This window comes from Terrapene carolina, unplaced genomic scaffold (genome assembly GCF_002925995.2).
Source record: "Terrapene carolina triunguis isolate 2854851 unplaced genomic scaffold, T_m_triunguis-2.0 Scaffold951, whole genome shotgun sequence".
In the NCBI taxonomy this organism is placed as follows: Eukaryota; Metazoa; Chordata; order Testudines; family Emydidae; genus Terrapene; species Terrapene triunguis.
This window is the reverse complement of record NW_020665302.1, coordinates 6,832,075-6,855,923: the sequence shown is the minus strand read 5'-3', so window position 1 is coordinate 6,855,923 and position 23,849 is coordinate 6,832,075. Positions and strand designations below refer to the sequence as shown.

The 23,849-nt window shown below is 48.0% G+C and overlaps 1 protein-coding gene across 1 annotated transcript in view; it reads left to right on the top strand.

The window, feature by feature from the left end:
* Positions 1-23,849, top strand: part of KSR2 (kinase suppressor of ras 2) — a 270,259-nt gene that overhangs the window by 234,955 nt on the left and 11,455 nt on the right. Inside the window, exons 15-16 of the mRNA XM_026661240.2 lie at positions 4,585-4,681; positions 14,310-14,443. Coding sequence (XP_026517025.2) covers positions 4,585-4,681; positions 14,310-14,443 — 231 coding nt within the window. The remainder of the gene's footprint in view (positions 1-4,584; positions 4,682-14,309; positions 14,444-23,849) is intronic.

Genomic DNA, 23,849 nt, shown 5'->3' with positions numbered 1-23,849 from the left:
GGGGGGGGGGGGGGGGGGGGGCGCAAGGTGGAAGTTTCGCCTAGGGTGCAAAACTTCCTTGCAGCGGCCCTGAAACCGGTCAGCGTGAAAAACATACCCACCTGTCTAATTATTGTCATGTTATCGTGCATGCCCTCTCCATGGTAAAGAGCCCATCTCTGCAGGGGGCTTCTTGCACAGGGGGCGGCACATGGGAAGGCTGGGGGAGAGGCAGGGCCAAAGAACGTGTCACTGATTAGATCTGGCAGCCCTCTCTCCTCCAATGGTGTCCACTCTAGGATAGTGCAGGGCCACTGCAGCCGTTGGGCTGGAGTAGACCAGGAGTGGCCACCAAGCCCGTTTGCAGGCATGGGAGGAGGATGCCTTGTTGCTTTCCCTCCATACCATCCCTCCAGCACCCAGCCTGCCTAGTCAGACTGGATGTAGAACTCTTGGCCTTTTTTCAGATGCCTAAATGAGAGCTGGACTCTCTTGGAGGTGTGGCTGTGCATAGGAATAGTGGGGTTCTTCGTGCTTCTCTCTGGCTTGTGTCCAGGGCCGGCTCTACTGTTTTTGCCGCCCCAAGCAGTGCGCCGAATTGCCGCCGCGGATGGTGGGGGCAGTCCGTGTGCTGTTAGGGCGGCACACGCGTTTCCGCAGCGGCAGCAATTCGGCGGCAGCTTCTGTCTTCAGCCGGAAGACAGAAGCCGCCGAATTGCCGCTGCGGGCAGCTGAACATAGAAGCTGCCGCCGTATTACTGCCGCTGCAGAAACGCTCGTGCCACCCTAACGGCACACGGACTGCCCCCACCATCTGCGGCGGCAATTCGGCGCGCTGCTTGGGGCGGCAAAAACACACGGACTGCCGCCCCTTGCAGATTGCCGCCCCAAGCACCTGCTTGGAATGCTGGTGCCTGGAGCCGGCCCTGGTTGTGTCTTACTGGAAGGAGGCTTGAGGTTTTTCCTTTTCAGTCATCTTATTTTTCTTAGCGTCCATCTGGTCAGTGACATAAACCTGCTCGGCAAAGGCCAAGAAAGATGAAGCCTTTCAATTTGTTACGAGCTCGTCTCATTAATTCCAACTGGAGTAAAATCGGAGCTGAACTGAATACTTCTGAAGCCTCATTGGCCACGTGATTTGCAGAGGCTCGCTGGGACTGAATATGATTGCCGGGGTCCCCGGGGCTGATTAACTGCCCCATCGTTAGCCAGCTGACATGGTGGCCTGAGGATGTGGCCAGGGAAGTTCCCTTCACTCTATAGACCTTAACAGTCTTAGTGAAACTTCCCACCTACAACTTCTTTGGCCCACTGTCACCTCACACAGTCTGTCTGCTCAATCCCGCTGGACAACACAACCCTCCTCTCAGTTCTTCAGACCCATACAGTGCAATGGATAGGGTACTGGACTGAGATTCGGGTGACCTGAGTTCTGTTCTTGGCTCCTGCCACAAACGGACGGTGTGACCTTGGTCACTTCCCCTCTCTCTGCCCCTGCTCACCTTCCTACCCTTTGTCTTGCCTATTTAGATGGTAAATTCTTCAGAGCAGGGACTGTCCCTACTATAGGTACGTACAGTGCCTAGCACAGTGATTCCAGGCTGAGACTTCTTGTCACTAATCATTTTTGACTCTGACCTCTGCCTAACCCCACTCATCAAGGCTGTGTCTAAATCTGAGCGATTCCTCCTCCGCAGCCTTCCAAAGGGTTGATCTTTCCTGTCTATGCACAATGCCAAACCCAACAAAGGCCCTTATCTCCAGTCTTGACTCCTGCCCCCTCGTCCTCTCTGCCCTTGACTATTGCAACATCGCCTCCTCTGCTGCTAAGATCATCTTCCCAGCCCATCATTCTGACCCCATCACCTCCCCCCTCCCACCAGGCCAGATAGAAGCTTCTTGCCCTTTTCCTGTTGGCCTTTCATCATTTAGTCCTACCCTACTCACTACCCTCTTTCAGATCCCTCCTTCAGGCTCAGTGGTACCATGAAGCCTGCAGAACCCTGGCAGCTGATTACAGCTCGGCAGCATCAAGCTAGGGCTACTGCTACTCATCTGCTTCTTGGCCTCTGTTAAAGTATCTCCCTGCCTCTCCAAACCAGCACGCCTCTAGCTAAATATTGTGCATGCTGCCAGTCCGTGAGAAACCAGGCTCCAGTCATGTTACTCTGGCACCCCATGCCCCTCCATTGTGTCTTACACCTTGTCTTAAACCACATTTGTGAGCTCTTGGGGCAGAGATTGTTTTACTACATCTGCACCACGCCTATCTCACCGGGGTCTCCGCCTGCGTGGGTGCTATTATAAAGAAATACAAATGATGTGATGGGTGAGATTGGTGATTCACCGAGCTGACAGTCCGCTCATTGTATTAATGTCTGGCCATGTCTATGCTACAGGGCCTGTGTCGGCGTAGTCTCCTAGTATGGACGCAACAGATGCTGACAGAAGGAAGAGTTCTGCTGGTGTAGGAAGACCACATATCCCGCAGGTTTTGTCAGCATAGCCATCTCACTAGGGGGTGTGATTTCATTTTCACACTCCTAACTGACATAGCTCTGCTGGTCCAGGCTTTCATTGTAGACCAAGCCTATGAATTGCCGCTTGTGTCCATGCATCTAGAGACTGCCAGGAACATTTAATAAATAGAAATAGATTCAATTAGTCATTGAATGGAATAGGAATGAAATGACCTTATCACTAAACCGGTTTGGAATAATAGCGATAGTCATGATTAAATGGCCCCTCTACCCAAAAGCTCAACTGACTGATACAACGTGGCAAGGGCTACTAGGCAACATGGCGCCATGGTAACCAGGAAAACCAAAATCTGCAGCTTGCCCAGTCACCGAACCTAAAAGAACGACAGCTGTCACCCATCAGATGTGAATCCTGATCAACCTAGGGCAGTTGTTCTCAACCCGTGGGGCATGAGCTGCTGGCGGTCCAAACAGCACACAGCTTCAGCCCATGTGACATCCTCAGGGCCATACAGGTAGTGTATATATTGTGTGGATGTGGCCCACGTAACACACAGAGCTACATATGTGGCCCACAGTGGTAAATAGATTGAGAGCCACTGACCTGGGTCTCTCCAAGGTTCATCTGTAGAAGGTAGTGCTTCAACTCTGAGTAATGGAGGCTTGAGGCCTGGCAAACTTGGCTCATTTTGTCAGAGAGCAGCCTGATGTACTCCAGAGCTACTTTAGTTGGGCTGCCCCGCATCCAAGTTTCTGCTCTCCACCCACTCTGTGGTGGTGGTGAACTGGCTAATAGCATTTGAACACGCGGGTGTGAATTGCACTGTGAGGGCTCTCTTTGGACCCATCTGTTACCCCTTTGACTGACTGATCAGGAGAGTCAGGCCATCGTTTTCTGTGAAGCTTTCACCCCTGACCTCTTCTCCACCCCATTAGCTGGATCCCAGAATCTCCCCCTTTGCAGGGCTGGCAGGGGATCCAGGCCACTCAGTGCTCTTAAGTGATACATTAAGTGGTATGGACTCACTTGTCCTGAGGTTTCATTCCACTCAGCCTGACCTTATCACGCAAGGTGGTAAAGGCAAGTCTTGCAAACTCTCCCTAAGATCGGTTCCAAACAGCCACACAGCTGCAAACATCATTTCCACTAAAGACACTCTAGAAGTTTTTGAACATTGTCCGTGTTCTGTCTCCAGTGTCAGGGTGGAGGAGGAGGAAGATGATGATGATGATGATGATGAAGAAGAAAGGAGGAAGATGTGGTGGGTGGGTTAAAGGAGTAATTAAAAGCCCAAACTTTTGTTTCATTAACTATAACAAGATCAAATTAACATCTGTGATTCTTGAAGCCGATTTAAATTGAGATTTTTTTTTCGGGTGCTCTATTATCCAGACACAGGTATTTAGTCTGTTCTTTCTCACATTGCCTGTAATGAGCGTAGGTGGGTATAGACAGGGGGGAAAAAAGCCCTCTTTCGTGGGAGGAAGTTGAGGCAGAATCCACCCACATACTCCATTACGATATTCAAATGTCAATATATTTTTAATTGGTTTATATGCCCCCTTCCCCCTGCAGCTGCTGCTATCAGTTGCCTTTGGTAATTAAAGCCCTGCAAATAGATTTTACTGTAACTGGTACAAGAAGGAAAATTGGAGGACCTTGTACAATGTACAGGCTTTTCTCTTTTTTCCCCTCTCTCCTCTTTTGGCTCCTCTCACAGATCTAAGAGTTTTATCCGGTAGAGGACGAGGTGGAGAGATACGGAGAGTTCTGCCCAAAAGTCTGAAGCTCTACGGCCAGGAGCTTTCTGCCAACTAGAAAATGGGGAACAAAATCAGAGAGAGAAGAAAGGGTTATCGGATACTACTCAGGATCTATGGGGGTGCTAGCAAAATATACTACAGAGCTAAGATATTTCCCTCCCAACATGCCAAAGATGGGGAGAGAGCTCCGAGATTTATTCCAAAGTCTGTTGTTGCTTTGGTATGAAGCCAAAATACTGTATCTATTTTTAGCCCCCTTTACAGGTTCTCTCTTTTTAATCCGTGTTTGGATTTAATGATGTTTCTTGGTTTTCTATTTATATCAACCTGTTTATTTATCTCCCCCCTCTTTTTCTTTCAGTTTGTGTAAAGGCCGGACGCTCTACTCGGTGGTGAGAGATGCAAAGATTGTCCTGGATGTCAACAAAACGAGGCAGATAGCTCAAGAGATTGTGAAGGTACCGTATACCACATGGGCATCCTCGTCTCACTGGGTGAAACTCAGCCACTGTGCATAACTCGAGTTAGCAGACCCTGGGTTTTGTTAACACAGGCTGACGTGTCCACTCTTATTTGTAACCTTGGGTTAGGAACTGTTGAACCCTTTGTCCCAACCTGGGGCTCCAGTGTCTACACTGCATTATGCAGGCCCGAGTCCAACCACCCATATCCCAGACTTCCTAGCACCCTCCCAAAATGTGGCTGCACTAGCCCTTTGTTTATGGTGCAGTGTGGGAAAACTTGATTGTCTACCAAACTTGGCTGTCCAGAGGGCAAAGAAAGTCAGCCTGTGGAATTGTGGGATACTTTAGGTTGACTCCCAGAGCACAAGTCAGTGGGGCTAGAACCTTGGGTCCCAGCTTCACTCAAGCTTGGAGCCTCCACCCCCATGGGGTCCTGGGACCCTGGGTCCAAGCTCTGGGTTAGCGTGATTTGTGTGTAGATGGAAGGAGGGTTAGGCTTGAGCCTGAGTTCAAGCCCTGGGCTTACATTGCAGTGTAGACATACCCTTAGAGGCTAGACAGGATGATCACAATGGTCCCCTCTGGCCTTAAAGTCTATGAAACTAAAGTCCTGCTTAAGCCCTTAAAATGCGGCTTAAGTGGTGCCTAGGTCTTGTGCTTGCGGTCTGCATGGTGGTGATCTTCACCCAACGTGACCAAATTCATCCTCCATTTGAAAGAGAACAAATTATAGGAGAAATATGAAATATCAACTACTTGAGAACTGTCAGCCAGTTCCTCAGCTAGTTGGAAGCTTGGATCTTACGGAAAAATTCTCCATTTTAGCTGTAATTGTTCATGATCACTGTCCAGAGGGAACTTTTTTTTTACATTATTAAAATAAATGGAAAGTAAATAAATCAGTGCAGCTACATTTGAGGTAGGCGTGCATTTGTGTGGGCGTGTTCAAAAACCAGAATACAAATAGACTTCTCCTGCTCTAAAAATTGCTTCCAACTTTTGCTTTCACAGCGATAACTGAAAACTCAACTTTGACATTTGAAACTTGGCTATAAATAGTTCTCAGCGAGGAGCATGGTGGTGGTCCAGCTAGCGGGGAAATGGGTTGGAAACTGAAAGGTTATGTCTGCCCTGGACCTGGAAGGTATTGTTTCCAGCTTGAGTTGAGATCTGTCAGAGCTAATAGACAACAGTCGGTGTCTTTGGCCAGCGAATGCCAAGGGATGTGCACTGAGAAGCAGAGCTGTAAAATAATGCCTGTGCACGTCTCCAGATGGGAGAGATTTGAGAGGAATTTTTTTTTTAAATGTGCTGTGTACGCTCCGTACGAAGCTTTCAGCCATGTGGCACTTTCTCTGGGTATGTCTGCACCGGAGCTGGAAGGTATACATTTCTAAAGGTTTTAAAAGTTCTAAATGTTTGAAAGCTTAATACTGGGCATATGCAGCAAACATTTTTAAAAATCCCTCTCAATGCGCTCTCATCCAGAGAGATGCAAACGCACGTTTACAGCTATACTTCTCAGTGCGTGTTCCTTGCCATGTGCTGGCCAAAGATGTTGACTGCTTCCTGTTAGCTCTGCCAGGATACAGCGCTTCCAGCAGGACACCAAGCACTAATGGCTGACTGGTGCCTATATCCTTACGTGTGTGTGTATACGGAGCACTTACATATGCAGATCTGGAGAGGGACAAACTTTAAAAACCAGGTTGAGGGATGCAATTTGTAGCACCTGTGTTTCCCCCATGCTCTCACCCGTTACTTGCTAGAACTGCTCGGCAATTTTTTGACAAACACTTTTTGGCTGGAAAATGCTGATTCATCAAAACAATAACAATTTGGGGGTGGGGCGGAGGGTGAGTTTCAATAAATTTCCTGTTTTGAAAAATATTTGCAAATCAGTTTCCAAATTGTCAGTATATCCCAGTCTGACTTTGTTTCCAAAAAAAAAAATTTCCCATTGTTATGTTTAAATGACTTTTTGTTTAGAAATGTATGTTAACTTAGATTTCTTTTTTTTAAAGTTGAAATCGAAAGGAAATGTTTTGATTGACCTGATCTGAATTTTTTTTTTATTTTTGGTTTGTGATTTTGGCTTTTTGTCCCAATTCGGGATGGGACAATTTCTCAATCTCAACTTCTCACTGGGTGGGAAAACTTTTTCCTGCCCGCCTGTGCCCCTGGCACCCTTCACACTTAGACACACGTGTGGTACATGCGGACTTCCAGTGGTGGTTGTGGTTAGAGAGCTTGGCTTTTTCTTTTTAAAATAAATAAATAAACCAACCCTGGGAACCGAAATGCAAAAACTGCATTCGTGCATCGCAGAGGCTGCTCAAGACAATCTGCCTCCCTAGGCAATACCTCAGTGTGCCGCCCCTCCAACCTCCTAGAATAGAATCATAGAATATCAGGGGTGGAAGGGACCTCAGGAGGTATCTAGTCCAACCCCGTGCTCAAATCAGGACCAATCCCCCAACTAAATCATCCTAGCCAGGGCTTTGTCAAGATGGGCCTTAAAAACCTCTAAGGAAGGAGATTCCACCACCTCCCTAGGTAACCCATCCCAGTGCTTCACCACCCTCCTAGTGAAAAAGTTTTTCCTAATATCCAACCTAAACCTCCCTCACTGCAACTTGAGACCATTACTCCTTGTTTTCTCATCTGGTACCACTGAGAACAGTCTAGATCCATCCTCTTTGGAACCCCCTTTCAGGTAGTTGAAAGCAGCTATCAAATCCCCCCTCATTCTTCTCTTCTGCAGACTAAACAATCCCAGTTCCCTCAGCCTCTCCTCATAAATCAGATTTACTCAACCAGGAGGGATGATGAGTGTCTGGGGTGGGGGCATGGCAAGCCCTCTGGTTCTATGGTTATGGTAGAAGGGGTAGGGGGCGGGAGGGACATGCTAAGTGCTAGGTTGCAGGGCCACTCACTCAGGTTTGGCCCTGTTGTTGTCATGACAGAGGGGTGGCCAGGCCAAATCTGTGTGAGCACGTTGTGATCTGGCACACAGTTGCAGTGCCGCTGAGGTTTGGCCCAGCTGCCCTTGCTGCCCCAGGTAGCTGCCTAGTTTGCCTATAACTACAGCAGCCTCTGGTGCAATGTTGAAGTTGCACAGTTAAAATCAGAGTCAGGAAATGCTAAGGTTGTTTCCTCTCACTGTGCTGCCTGGGCTGCTTTGCACGTGTGTGGTATCTATAGCCCTGTTTGCCTTGTAGAACTTATACCTGTTGAAACACTCAAATGCACGTCATAGAGCAACATCTAGACTCTGCAGTGTAGCCCAAGTCACGATAGGATCTTCACTTTTCTCTTCCTGGTTCTGTATTTTCACTTGTGTCCTCTTAACGTTTGAATACCTAGTTTGGGTTTATTTAGGCCCAGATTCAGCAAAGCATTTAAGCACATTCTGATCTTGAAGCACCTTCTTAAGTCTTATTGAAGTCAATGGGATTTAAGCAAGTGCTTACAGTTAAGCACTTCTGTTTTCCAGAAGCTGGGAATGGGCGACAGGGGATGGATCACTTCATGATTCCCTGTTCTGTTCACTCCCTCTGAAGCACCTGGCATTGGCCACTGTTGGGGGGACGTGCCTGTGGACCGTCAACGTCAGCAAAATGTCTCACGGCTTGCAATCAGATCACCTTGATGGGCCGCATGCGGCCCGCAAGTTGCCCACCACTGATCCAGACTAATGAGTAGCTGTGTCACCCCTGCCCTCTAACCTGGGGTGCCCTTTACAATGCCTTGCTCCTGTAGTCTCCAGTCTGGACTGCTCACAAACAGCATTCTGCGTGCAAATCACTCCCAGCTATGTCTGGGTGGTGCTGCAGCCAGCCACCCCTTGGCTCTTACCAGCCTGGGTTAAACTGCAGGGTGACCTCAACACACTCCCAGCCTTACATTTCTGGGGGGAAATCTATTTCCTGTAGTGCCCAGCCCACTCCTGGACAATAAATGTTTATATAAAGTCTGTCATTTCATCAATAGAAATGATACGCACACATCTTGTTACCCCAAATGGAGTTTCCCAGAAACTTCAGTTTAAACACACCGGATTAGATAAAACAAGTTTATTAACCACAAAGAGACATTTTCAGTGAGCACAAGTAGTGAGGCATAAAAGTCAGAAATGGTTACAAGAAAAATAAAGATACCTGGTGCCTAACTTAACAAACTATTTTAAACTCAAAGCAAAGTTTTCTCACCACATGCTTTCAGCAGTCTTACTGACTGAACTTCATAGGTCAGGACCCCTTCTCCAGTTCAATGGCTGCTTCCTTTGTCCCTTCTGGTGCAATGAATCGATGGGCAGAGACGGAGAAAGGAGGGTCTCTTGTGGTGTTTGTCCCTCCTTCTTACAGTGTCAGTCCCACTTTTTGAAAACCTTTCCAGCTGAGCTTCAGGGGACTAAGTCTATAGGGAAGGATGTTCCCTGCTGCTTTTCCCTCACCTGTTTGAGCAGCCTTTTGTTTCCCTTCCTGCTCAATGACTCTGTTTATTGCTTAAACTCAGTTTGGAACATGTGTTAAGAACACCATACAGCAGAATCTTATAACTTCACATACAGTGTTGCCACACACATTTTATTAGGACAATAATGATCAGCAGATTATGAGTTTTCAAATGGTACATCCCAAAGGCATACTTTGTTCAAAGATTATTACAATAGTGTGTAGGGTGTGGACACACGGGTACATTCTGTCACAGTGCCCTAAACACCCAGGCCCGATTTTCAGAGGCCAACCATCCACAGCTTCCATTGCAAGTGAGGGGCCTCCCCTGTCCTTAACTTATAGCTGCCTTTGTGCATGTGTCGTTGGCGTACAGGCCAAACTGTGTAGTGGTCACCCACTGCAGGGGGGACATCATGCTGTATCACCAAACCTTTCAAGCTTGGCATGTTGTTCAGTGCAGCCTTTGCTGCACCTCTGCATTGCACTGTGGCTTTCCTCTCCAAGCCAGCCTAGAAAAGGCTCAGCGTAGCCTGGACCGAGGGAGGAGAGGTGGCTCGGAGTAAGACCAGACCGGGATCCCTGACTATACTGTATCAGTCACAGTAATTGAACGACTCTATCCTTTTAGTCGCCTTACTTGATTGAAGATCCTTTAAGCTTATTGGATTATTGGGTGCAAGGGTTCCTGTTGTAATGTGATCCTAGCTAACCTCGGGTTAATTCGTTTAGAAAGCTGAGCCAGCAGGGGGAGCTGACTTTTCATATACACAGGAAGCCTGAGACAATTAATGTAGTACTTAGCAAAGGATGCGCTTATCATTATCGATGCAAAGGCTGGGGGGAGCGGGGCTGTTGGAATCTGGTATGGGACCTGGGATGACAGATGTAGGGGAGAGGTAGAGAATTCGGGCTGGGTGGCAAAGATGCTGTTTGCTAGTCCAGGGCTTGTTCCAACTTTAAGAAATATCCTGGGCAATACGTTGGATAAATTCCTTCCTCCTAAACTGCAGCCACTGTCTGAGCCAAAGCAAACCAATCACAAAGAGCCAAGTCCTCCCCTCAGATTGAGTGTGCGTCTGAGAGGGGAGTTTGGCCCCCCAGTGCAGGTTCCTGTCCTTGGGTTTGGGAAGTCTCTGAAATAACACGTCCCCTGTGTGTAAAACGATAATGCTCCGGCCGAACAGGGGTCCTCTGAAGTTTTACATACGCAGCATCAGTGCTTTTCCTACAGGAAACTTTTAGCCAAAACCAAAGCTATAAATAACAACGCTTTGCAAAGCCACCTCTTCCTTTCATTGAGAACTGCTGCCTCTTTCATAAACACAGGGGTGGCACAAAGGAACAGGGAGAGAATGACCCTTGCGCAGGCACACCCAGTGAGTAAGCACGGACTTACCATAGGATGGCTGCTGTTGTCAACACACCATAAAATCACTGCTGTGCACCCCAGGCCAGCTGTGACCAAGCCCAATTTCAAATCTTTCACCCAAACATCACCCTTTTTTGGGTACGGAACAAAACCCTGAGTCTGGGTTCTAGGCATCAGCCACCCAGGCAAGGGATGGAAGAACACCTAGTGTGAGTCTGGATTTTGCTGACTTCAGTCCAAGTTTGGCTGAAAATATCCCTGGGGGATTTGGTCTATAATGAACAGTCATAGGTGGTGATGGCTTGCTTAAGGTAACTAACTTCTACTGCAGGGGTAGGCAACCTATGGCACATGTGCCAAAGGCAGCACGCGAGCTTATTTTCAGTGGCACTCACACTGCCCGGATCCTGGCCACTGGTCTGGGGAGCTCTGCAATGTAACTTAATTTTAAATGAAGCTTCTTAAACATTTTAAAAACCTTATTTACTTTACATACAACAATAGTTTAGTTATATATTATAGACTTCTAGAAAGAGACCTTCTACAAACGTTAACATGTACTGGCACGTGAAACCTTAAATCACAGTGAATAAATGAAGACTCGGCACACCACTTCTGAAAGGTTGCCGACCCCTGTTCTACTGTATGGGCCATTTGGAAGCTGATTGTCACTATAACATAAGTGTGTGAGTGTGCGTGAGCTTGCATGCGTGCAGCACCTAGCATAGTGATCTTGGTTGGGAGCCACTCAGTGCTACTGCAACAAAAACAAATTAATTTCTTTTCTTGCCTTTAGTTTTTTGGCAAGGTGATAGTAACGATCATTCAAAAACCAGCTGGCATAGAATGTTACTACATGCATTAGGGTGTGCAGGCCCCTCTTTGGGCCTGTAATTCCAATAATAATCACCACGTTCAGCACTTCCTTGGTGTCTTTCATCAGAGGCTCTTGGAGCACTTAGCAGTTGTTGGTGAAGTAAGCCTGTGTGGGTTAGGAGAGTGTCTGTTCTACAGATGGGGAAACTGAGGTATAGAAAGCAGATGTGACTTGTCCAAGGTCCAATAACAAGACACAGGTAGAAACCGGGATAGAACCCAAGTGTCCTGACTATGTCCTCTGCTCTAAATAGTAGACCACAAAAGAGCTCATGCCCTGGTAGGAACCTGTTGTATACCTGGTGTGAGGTGGCAGAGGAGGGACTGTTTAATGGAGAAGCAACTGGCTTCTCCTTCCTTAATCCTGTTTATGGATTCTTAAAGTATCAGGTCTCTTTATGACTGGGCATTTCCCATGGCACCAGCCATCTCATGCCACCTGGGCTCTGTGGCTTGGTCTACACACAAAAGTTGTATTGACATAGCTACATTGGTGAGGGGTGTGAAAACGCCACGGTCCTGATTGACATAGCTACCATCCTCAGGAAGAACAGGAGTCCTTGTGGCACCTTAGAGACTAACATTTATTTGAGCATAAGCTTTCGTGGGCTACAGCCCACTTCTTCGGGTGCATAGAATGGAACATATATTGAGGAGATATATATATACACATACAGAGAGCATGAAAAGGTGGGAGTTGTCTTACCAACTCTGAGAAACCAATTAAGACTCCCACCTTTTCATGCTCTCTGTCTGTGTATATATATCTCCTCAATATATGTTCCATTCTATGCACCCAAAGAAGTGGGCTGTAGCCCACGAAAGCTTATGCTCAAATAAATGTTAGTCTCTAAGGTGCCACAAGTACTCCTGTTCTTTTTGCGGATACAGACTAACATGACTGCTACTCTGCATCCTCAGGAAGGTGGTGCTCCTACACAGACAAACTCCTGAGAATGTAACAAGAGCAGCCATACTGCCTCAGACCAATGGTCCACTGAGCCCAGTACCTGAGCTTCAGGAGAAGTGCACAGAACAGGGCAGCTGGAGTGATCCACCCCCTCTTCCACTCCTGGATTCTGGCAGTCAGAGGTTTGCATTGCCCTGAGCATGGTGTTGCGTCTCTGACCATCTTGGCTAATAGCTATTGGTGGATTTAACCTCTATGAATTTATTTAGTTATTTTTTTGAACCCAGTTGTACTTTCAGCCATTACACCTTCCCACGGCAATGAGTTCCACAGGTTTTTTTGTGTGTTGTGTGAAAGAAGTACTTCCTCTTGTTTGTATTAATCCTGCCGCCTATGAATTTCATCGGGTGACTGCTGGTGTTTGTATTGTGGGAAATTGTGTTCTGTCAGTGTGGGCTGAGTCTACACTCGGGGGCTATGCCAGCATGGATATTCCGACATAGCCCTATGCCAGCACAAGCTCCTTAGTGTAGACATTGCCTGAGAGCGGGCTTCAGAGTGTGGGTTCTTCCAATCATGACACTTGTAACATAACCTAGCGTCACGGCCCAGATGTCTTCCTAGCAGAACTCTGTCATTGGCTGCCTTTGACCAGCTCGAACAGGCTCGCTGCAGGGAAGTTCTGATCTCCCTTCCTCCCCTTCTTTACATCACTGGTGCTAATTATAATTTTCCACGACATAGGTCTCAATAGGAGACAAAGCTAAACCAAGCCTTTACATGCCTCCTTCGCTGCTCTGATCTCTAGACTATTAGAAATTATTTCTAATTATTTCTAGACTAATCTTGGGGTGAAGGTAGAAAACATGAATTAATGATTCAAAGAGGGATGATGGTGGTGGAGATGGAAAGCTTTGAATTACCTTCCAGCTCCCCAAATCAAAAAGAAAATGAATACAAAATTCCTCATCCTCAGCAGAGGATTGCAAGAAAGTGAACGCTATTTGTTATACTGTTGTTTTTTTCTGCATAATGAATTAATCAGGATGATGAAATTGGAACCAGCTTAGCAAATGGGCATAAAATGATAACAGAATGGCTCTCCTCTTTGGCAGCATCCAGCCAAGGATCTCAATACACTTTGTAAACATTAATTGAGTCTCACAGCACCCCTGCGAATTCCTGGCTTATCCTAGTCATCCCCATTTTACAGATAGGGAAACCGAGGCAGAGAGTCTCCAAGTGACCAGCCTAAGGTCAGACAGCGAGCCCCATGCAGCACAGGGAATAGTCATTCCCTTGCATGCCTGGATGTCTTGTGATTACCTAAGGCAGAATGGCTCCTGGAGCTTCTTCTGGGGCAAGGCAGTTCCACACTGCCCTTACACAGGCAATGGCCAGTGGTCATGACTGAGCAGATAGTAACTAGTGAAGCTGCCCCTTTGCATGGCTGCAGATGGCCCTGGCTGCAGGCTCACTGGTGCAGCAGCCCTGTGCAGGAAGAACAGTTTCGTTCCCTGTGTCCCCTAGGGCAGAGCTCTGCTGGGGGTTCACGCTCCCGCTGATTAGAGCTTTAGGGTGCAGGAGTGGGCTGTGGAGGGCTGAATGGATCCGGGCTACCTGAAATCTTAGTTGCACCCTGCTCATGCTTGCGCTAGAGCATCACGGCCCTACGCACCCAAGGGCCGTGTGCAGGGCAGGAGCCAAGGATGTCATGTGGTTTTCTCTCACAGCTGAAATTCTGTTTTGCAAGCAGAGGGGTGATACAAATGTGTGTGCTCCAGCCCCTCCTGGACCCCTCGCTTGGAAACGCTCCGCTGCCTGGAAGTGAAGGAGCACTCACGTCTGAAATCCCTTCCCCTCTCCTTGTGTTCGGTCCGTACAGAGATGGTCCTGAAAGCCATCCGTAACCATGCCGCATGCTGGCACGAGCTGGTGTCTCCTCGGGGATTATGCTATTCCAGTTGTTTGTCTCCCTTCCAGTTTCTTCTCTCTCCTTTCTTGCAGGGAATGGGGTACCTGCACGCAAAGGGGATCCTTCACAAAGACCTCAAGTCTAAAAACATTTTCTATGACAACGGGAAGGTGGTGATCACGGACTTCGGGCTCTTCAGAATATCGGGAGTTCTGCAAGCAGGCAGGTAGGCTGTAGCTGAAGCCTGTGGGGTGCTGGAAATGCTCCTGTGGGTGTTAGTCCTCCACACCGTCGTTTGTCTCTAGCATCTTCCAGCCCGTCTTCTGTGCCAAAAAGTAACCTTCCTTTCTCTGCTAATGACGTCCTCCTCTCGTGGCCCACCCCTGACCATCCCTTATGGGATAGGCCCAAGGAGGGGCCATGGACCCACGCAGGAGTCAGCCATGGAGAAGTGGGTTTGTGGCTCTGTAGACTTGCTTTGGCCTGGGGGAGCTGTGGGGCTGGCTCAGAGAATTCCCCTCCTCTTCCTTGTGTCCCCTTTCCCCCTGCAGGGACACGGTTTGGTTTCTGGGAACAAGAGTGGAGGGTGTTGCCAGCTTACCAAGAATGGCCTTTTGAGTCAGTGCCTCCAGCCTGTTACCAAGGGAGTGGTAGAGGGAAGGGCAAGGCAAGCCACTCCCTGGATGGGATGATGCAGTGGCAGCTTAAAACTCCCAGTCACCCTACAGAGGGGATGATTTTGACCCAGAATTTTTCCTGGGGCAGAAGCCGTTGTGACTCGCTCTGACCTGCTTTTTCTTTCAGTAGTGATGTGCCAGCGGGAGGAAAGGGCTTCTTCATCCCCGAGTCTAGGCCGAGCTGGCTGTTGCTGTCGCATTGGGATAGTTAGCAAACTCTTGCTTTCATGAGCGCCGCGTGTAGTTAAACCCCAAAGCAGGTGGGCGCTCACTCAGAATTCAAGTCTAGATACCAACTCAGATCGCAGCCCAGAGCTCCTAGGTCTGTGGACTGAACGCGGGCCCCGTTTTGAGCAAACGGTCCAGTTTACAGTTTCAGTTCGGAACTGTGTGAAATGGGCTTCCCTGTGATCTTGGTGCTGTGCCGGAGGGCATTTCGTGGGGATATCATGTCACCTATTGATGTGATGATAATACTTAGCATCTTTAAAGCCTGTTAATCAACCAATCCTCACAACTAGAACTGGGGGACATTCTTTGGACAAATCATTTAGTTGCTGAGAAATGCAGTTTTGGGTCAAATTTGCTGAATAATTTTGGCCGGGCCTAGATTCACAAGGGACTTTGGCTTGTCACCATTCACAAGACAGGAGGTGGTGGTGCCCCCCACCCCTGCCCCTTATAACTTGAGCCATGAGACACTCACTTGGAAGGTGGACACCTGGGTTCAGGTCCCTGCTCTCCCGAGTGAGTGTCCCACACACTGAGCTGAAGGTTATTCGGGTGCCAACGCCGCCTCCTCCTTTGCTTTCATGAAAAAGGTTAAAAATGCTAAAGGTTTTTGTTCAACACTACATTTTTCCAAATTTTTGATTCCACAAAAATTCCCCCAAAATCTCATTTTCACCCCAAAAGAACCTTCATTTAAAAAAAAAACTGCCAGTGAACCAAAAATCAATGATTTGCACAGCCCCCTTGTTGGGGAAGTCGTATCCTCCCCATTTCACATGTGGGCTATTGAGGCAGAGATGCTATGACTTGTCCATGGCCGTACAATGAGTCAGGGGCGGGAGCTGGGATTGGGGAACATCCTCAGCTCAGTTCCACTAGCCCGCGGTTGGTATCCTGCCTCACCCAGCCAAGAATCCATGTGCTGCAGCGATTTACCTGTTCTATCCCACTACAGTTCCTATACGGAATCAAGTGATCAGACTCCTCCCTGGTGTTCCTTTCTTAGCCAGAGCCTTGGGAAATGCGGCGCTAATTCTGGAGCAGGAATATTTTTGTATGCTGTCTGATGCTGCACTGGGGACATTTCTGTCTGGATCAGCCACGTCCTAGAACTGAGGCTGTGCATCTCTGGGTTTGGAATGATTTCAGGCTGCCTCCAGGAGAAGGGTTTAGTCTCCTTGCTCTGGCAGTTGGATTGCTTTGCTGGTTTTGAGACTGGGAACCATGAGTTATAGTAGAGCAACTGGAATTTTGGGCCAGAATGTTGCGGGGGGAGGGGAATCCCTCAGTGGCTTCAGTGTTACCTTCAGAAGAGGACAACTCATGTTACAGTGGACAGGTGTTCATCCATTATAGCTCCCAGAGGTAACCGTTCTCTGGGAACACAATGCTAAGGGGGAGAGTGCAGAGAAGTGGCTTCAGCTATTTTATTTATGCACCTGATGTGCAGCTGCTGCAGTCTGTCCCTGCAGATGATCTCTTCTCTGATGAGAAGCACCAGTCCAAACAGGACTGCAGTGCTGCTGCAGCAGCTGGATCCCTTCGCCTAGGCCAGAAGAGCATAGAACGATGTCACTTCCAAATTCTTCCTCCCCTGATCTCTTGGTCCTCTATCGATGATCAGCTCTAGACCAGTCTATGCTGCCATCAGTTAAGATAAGAACAGCTGAAGGCAAACTCCACTTCAGGTGCCTCCTAAGTTAGATTTAACTTTTTATTTTTTAAAAATTTTTCCTATATTTAAAAAAACAAACCCTCAGTATTGTAGAGATTTGTTGCGGTTAATTATTGCTTTATTGCAAAGCCACCTGTGAGATAAATGGTATATTTTAATCGTTTTTTAATTATAGTGTGTCAAAGTCAGAGGATTAAAGAAAGAGATAATGGGCCACCTATTTCTATCCCCCACCCCTCTGCCAGTGTATCCATTGTCCAGTTAAGTGGTTAACTGTGCGATGAGCATTTTTCTTACGACGTGCATAATTAGATCATTGCCAATTTTTAGCACAAACATTTCCCAAAGCTTTAAAAGTCCTAGGAGTACCTCTGTTTTGGCACTTTCCACAAGGTATCTGCAAATGTGATACACTGGCAAATGGTGTTTCCTGTCCCACTTTAGTGGCTGGGCCACTAGAAGATAACAACTTACTACAGCTACCTGCTAATGGGCTTACTCATTAGGCTGAAGTGGTGGTGATCTATGTCCTCAGACCAAAGATTCCAAGTTCAAATCCTGCTATGATTACAAGGGGTGGTTACAGAACTGATCCTCCACACATTGGCTTGTTCTGATTGATGCTTTGTCTTATTCTTTTTAGATAGTTCCTGACCCCAATGCAGTCCATCCCTTAGACCTTCACACTAGGTGTTCTTCCATCCCTTGCCTGGGAGGCTGATGCCTTAGAACACTGGGTATGTTAAAAGAGTGCCCAGAATTAGGGTGACAACCAGTGTGTACACCTCCTCCTGGGATCTGGAGGTACCGCACACAAACACAAACTAAGGATGTTTGACCCTGTTGGCGGCGACCGGACAACAGGTGAAGAAGTTAATATTGCACTGATAGATGAATCCAGGACCATTTACACAGTGTCTTTCTTCCCAAAGGCTCTCAAAGCACTTCATAAGCTCGCTCTGCCTGTCAAGGCGGGGATGCAGCTAAGCAATAAGAAGGGATGGAGGGAAGTTTCAGCCAGGTCAACAGAACAAACCTGCTTTTCTGCACTGTGGGATTTTTAATGCCCATGCAGAGCAGAGACAAGGCCTTCACTTCTAAAGGCATCAGCTGAAAGACCTACACCCAATGTACTCAGGGCATCATCCTGGGAGAAGGAAAGGCTGAGGCAGCTCTCCCAAGATCCCAAGCGTCCTGTTTTCGTTAGGGCTGGGTGACTTCGTACCAGAAGACTGGACAACAAAGCCTCCAAGGATGGGCCAGATCTTCAGAGCAGATCCTATGGAGATGAAATACTTCTTCATTCCTCTGAGGGCCTCCCACAGGAAAAGGGAGTAATATCCAAAACGGTTAGAATTCCATGCCCTTTCTGAAGGCGCAGGGTGACAAACCGATCTGCCTTCCAGGACTTACCTGGACATTTGCCCTCAAGATGTGGCCACTTGTACGTTCCCTGAGGTGGTACTAGAGTAGCCTAACCTGCTCCCTGGGGCAAATGGGCTTGATCTCACAACCACGTCAATACTGTGCCCCGTGACTCAACGTGGGCGTATCTCAAGTGTCTGCGACGTGGCTTTGCAAACATCTGTGCCAGCGCAGCCCACCCCCACTCCCTGCGTGACTCAGGCATGCCAGAGGGCTTCGGCACCTGGCGCTTGCTGCTGTTTGAATGCCCTATTGTGTTTGCCTTTAGCGGGCTCTGCTAATGCACCTATCAACGCGCATCTTCTCGTTTATTTGTTGTTGTTGTTGTTTTTCTTCTGCGGAGTAAATTGCAGGTTTCATTTGCCGAGGGTGGTGTTTTGACAGAGCCGAAAGGAGCAGGGAATGCTAATGAGTTGTGGTAGGAGAGGGTCCTTCCAGTTGGTGTTCAGTGACTGCATGAAAAGAGCCTTGCCCGACTTCTCTGTTCCCCACCCCGCGGTTGTTGTTTGCATTGTGGTTGTACCGAAGGGCTCCAGGGAAGGACTGGGGGCACTCTGACCTGAACAAACACTTGTTTAAAAGACAGTCTCTGTCCTAACGAGTTTACAGGCTAGGTTATTACAAGTGCACAGCAGGTGGACAAACCAACAGGACTGGAAATGGAGGATAAGCTCAGCTCTGTGGGGAGTGACAGTCATTTCCTATAAATTTGTACAGTGCCTGGCACAGCTGGGCCCCAACTTGGTAGGTCTCCATACACTGTCACAGTATAAATGTTAAATAAGAATAACAGGGAGACAGTGAGCTTTGTGCTACATAGCTGCATAAGATGGCACGGTCCCTGCCCCAGAGGGCTTTCAATATAGTTCAGGCATCAGGTCTCTCCTCGCATGCACGACTAACATGCAGCCCATAGGTTGGTTCTGAATTAATTCTCTATTCTTGAAGGTATGAAAAACATCCAATTACATAGATCTACAGTCATCAGACACTGCAGTTTTCTAAACTGGAAAGGGGTGTGATGACCTGATTTCACTTTGCATCACGGCCTCAGCCGGATTCATCCTACACGTGGGCAGCAGACTTTTCTGCCTTCCTGAGAGAATTTTTCCACTCACTGCAGTGGCCCTCAACTTTAATAACAATACAGGCCCTGCTTTGTGGGTGGCCTTGGAGGTTTGCTGGGGTCCCAATGCAGTTGCTTGAGCTGGGAAAGGAGCAGAGACCAGATGCTACGAGTGCATTTTTTTTTTAAATTGCAGTTTTGTTAGGGGTTCTATTGGCAGGTCGGTATGCTCTGCCCGCCAGTTCTGGGGTGGCTTCTAACCTTCCATTCCTTTCCCAACACGTTCGAGAAAACTCGCTAGGGATTCTCAAGAGCAAGCAGGTTTGCACCTGTAACGTTGCAGTGTGACGGGCATTCACCTCCTGAGCACTTCCCCCCCCCGCTCCAGGTGCCCCTTGTAGGTTGTTGACCTTTCTTGGTAGGTCTTCAGTGGCTCAGCCCTCCAGCCAAGTCACACAGTGAAAAGGTGTAGTCAGGTCCAAAATAACACAAAACAAAAGTCTTCCAATCCCAGGCTCAAGCTGGACTCAGCCTCGCCTTCCTGAGCAGGCCTTCTCTCGTCAGCCTCTCCTGGACTCCTTTCAATCCAGCACTTTGCTCAGGCTTGTAAAGGAAACGTGTCCCTTTTCTCGGCACTGAGGTCACTTTGCCAGTGGCCAATGGGAGAACCTGGGCCCACCCACTACTACTGGTCCCAACTCAGGGACCCTATAAACAGCAGCTGCATACTGCTGCCTCCCGTTCACTGCTGCTGTTCCCTGGGCCGTTCCCCACGTAGCTCCTTTCTCTTCACCCTTCTCTCAGGGCTGAAGTTCTCAGATCCTCTTCCTCCTTGCTGAATGCCAGCACCACCAGAATCCATCTTCTGGTTCTCGCTTGAGCTCCTGTGGCCAGCAAGGAGCATCCAACCTGGCTCCTCTGGCCCCAGCCAGGAACTGACCTGCTCAGGCCCTGCAGCTCCTTTTATCTGAGCCTGCTGGGCTCGGATTGGCTGCTTCCACGCAGCCTCTCTAGGCAGGCCTGGAAGACCCACCTTCACTGCTCCTTTCCTGGGGTGGGGTGTGATAAGTCTGTGGGGCCTCCAGCAGGGGGCCTCGAAGAACCAGGTAGTGCCTGTCACATGCAGGCATCAGTATTTGCTGTATAATTTCCCTTTTACAGAGTCATAATGAACCAAATGAAGCCCCTCATCTTACAAAGGGTCCCACTAAGGAAGAAGGGTCTGCCCGTACAGAGACCATTGCAGGCTGGTCACCCAAGTCTGCTGACACAATAAATTGACTTTTCAATGGATTCCATCACACGTTGGTGTATACTGGAGTGAGGTAGCTGATGACCTGGCCAAAATTGGAAGATTGGAAACTCAGGTTGGAACGACAGTGGTTGAGGATATTGATGCCCTCTCAAGGGAAATATTAGCAGAAATTAATGGTCAAAAGATGAAAGATCCTCTGATACCAAAACAGCTAGGAAAATAATATCCACAGTTATGAGATTGCAGATGGGTCACATTGCTGGAATGAAAATCAATAGAGGTGGGACCAAAATATATCCACTTTGCAAGACATGTCAAGAGCAGGCTCTAATACCTGCTCAGGCTTTTGAATACAATATTGTAAGGAAAGTGAAGCTTTTTGGATTGAACACCTTGGATTGATCCCTTACAAAGGAGCCTGGACAAATTGCCGAATTCATTCTCAAACTCCATGGCCTGATCTGATGATTGTGGGACAAGACAACAACAATTACAACACCTGATGCACCGGCACAGACCATGCACAAAGTGCATGTGAAAATCACTGAGGTTTTGTCTTCACTAGGGAAAAAAAGGTGTGTTCTTTCTCACTTCCTGGTAACTGACGCAAGGTAAAACCCTAGTGAAGACAAGGCAATTTGTAGTTTTCATACGTGATACAGCAGGATGAAGTAAGGGCTATGGGGGAGCTTAGGGTTTACCTAGATGTGCTAAAATGTGTGAAAACAACAAACTGCCTGGTCTTCACAAAGATTTTTATCCCATTAGCTACCACCTGTTAGCTACCTTGAGGAAAGAACGCACCTTTGTTCAGTGAAAACTCACCCTGAGTTGACAGGAGCATGAGGCATAATGCATTTGCAATCTAGGTATGTGCAAAAGTGCATATGCCTGTCTGATGAATAGGCTTAATGTGAGCATTAAAATCTGCACTGGAGAGACTTACTTAAAGACTTAGCTCAAGAGAGAGTTTTATTTGTTTTGTTTTTTCTTTAAATACTTGGCTGCACTCAGTAGACCTCGTCTGTGATTAGGAATGCGGGGAGTGGATTTTGCAAAATTTGGCGAGCTCTTCTGCTCTCACTTTTAATGTAAAAGTAATAAAACCTTGTGTTTAAATCACCAGATTTTGCAAGGCTCTAAGTCAATAACACATGTTCATTTGAGTCTAGGGGGACAGCTTATTTACAAAGCCAGGAACAACTTATGTCAGGAAGCCCAAAAGTGCATCAAATGTACCCAGTTTCGGCTCTCGGTACAATCTCCGAGCCCAGCCCAGTTCAGTGGAAAGCTCGTAAACCCTGAAACCCCAGACTCAAATGCACCTGGATCTCAGGGAAGTTTGGAGATGGATCTCTGCCAGAACTTCCCAGCTGAATCTCATCCTAATAATAGGCCAAAGTGGAATCCTGGCACCCCAGAGTATCGCTGAACTGGATAGCTTGAGCCGATTGGTACTTTCAGGCAGATCTCCGCTGATTCGTCGTTTTGTGTCAAAACTGTGGGAATCTCCTGGATTCAACTGAGCTTTGTTTGGAGTTTTTGGACTGACGAGCAGACGTGGGGACCACATGGGTGAAAACCAAAGGAATGGCTGAAACCTGGGAGCTGCTGCAGTCTGAGCTGCAGGACTCATTTAGGAAGCCACTCCATTGTATTTGCAAGGCTTTGCTTTTCAGAGCCCTGTGTGCACGCCCTATTACTGGTGCTTGTCTCTCTCCCCCTCACCCACCATTAGAGAAGTGCTGTGAGCACAGACTTCAAGTAGCGGGGGGAATCTTGGTGCCTTTTAATCGACCTTGGTGCTTAGTAGCAACTTGTAATTAAGAGCTGCACATGAGGGCCAGCAAAGAATCTCAAAGCCTGCTGGTGGGAGTTGAAAGCTCCTGGAGCATGGAGGCCTCTGAGCGTTGCTGGTGCTCCTGGTTGCCAAGGCGCACTCCCCACAGCCAAGACGAAGAGGAGCTGTCAGGTTTCTAGAGTGATGGCAGAGACTTACTAAGCATTGTGAGCTGCTTGTGCTGTTGTGAACTCTTAGTTACGTCCCTTCACGCAGTGTGTCGGGAGGGTTGTGTTTCTAATTGACCTACCTCTTGGTTGTTTTTCTCATTACCTGCCTCAGAGCATTTTGAGGGAAAACAGGGTGAAGAGTTTGCATCTGATTTTTTGATCTTGCTCACGGCAATGTGAACTTGTTGATTTCAGCGGCGTTTCTTCCGTTGTCCATTGGTGTGATTGAGATCCAAATCAGACCGCATGCTATCAACACACACGTGCTGCCTCGGAACAATGGTACATTTTTGTGGTGAAGGGGAATTTTTAAAAACAAATGACTGGATTTGATCATGTCTCACAAATGGAGGCAGGCAGGTAATGACTGGGAAGAAATAGAAAAGGGGAAAAGCAAACCTCCCTAGGGGCATGTGTGTTTCTATGCATGCTGTGTATACACGGCCACACAAAACTGTGTTACCTTCTTAAGTAGGAAGAGGGAACATTTGCTTTGGGAGTTTATAGTTCTTGGGCCTCTCTCGTGGCCTGGCCAGTAGAGGAAGAGGACATGGTTGGGTGGAAAAAGACAAAGTAGAGTTGAGCCCAAACTGAAAAGTTTCTATCGGGATCTGAATTGTCCCCAAGTTTGGAGGGAGGGTGTTTGGTTTGGGCCCTTTACAGAGACAGGCCTGGGCTGTGACGTTCAGGGAGAAAAGTGCCCAGAGCCTGCCTCTTCTCCCCGATGACTGTAACCTAGAGATGAAGTGGGGGCAGGGAAAGGAAGAAATTTCCTTAAAACCAACTGGCCAACCATCTCGGAGGGCGACTGTACTTACAGCAAAGACCTGCCCTCGTGTAACGAGCTTTCCCGTTTCCCTCGGTTGTGCCAAACATTCTCTGCTGTTAGGCAACACACTCCAGACTTGGGAACTCTTCCCTGATGTGATGTTTTTCTGCAGCTGCCTTCAGAGCAGGCTAGTATATGGGGAAGGCCCTTCATGTTTACTTTTGATTTAGTGTAAAGTTTTCTGGGGATTGATCAGTATTTATTACAAAAATTTAAAAATGGGTGAAAATCAATAAAAAATGAAACTGAAGGGCCTTGGGTGCCTGGTACTCATGTGGGGCAGTGGGTGGGAAGGTGCGGGGTGCCCCGGTTTTCTGGGGGGGGGGGCAGTGGGGAGGAGGGGTGTGGGGTGCAGAAGGGGACAGAGGCCAGGGTGCCCTGTACTCATGGGGAGCAATGGGGTGAGGAGCTCAGTGGGTGAGGGGTGCCTGGTACTCATGGGGAGCAGTGGGTGGGGAGGTGAG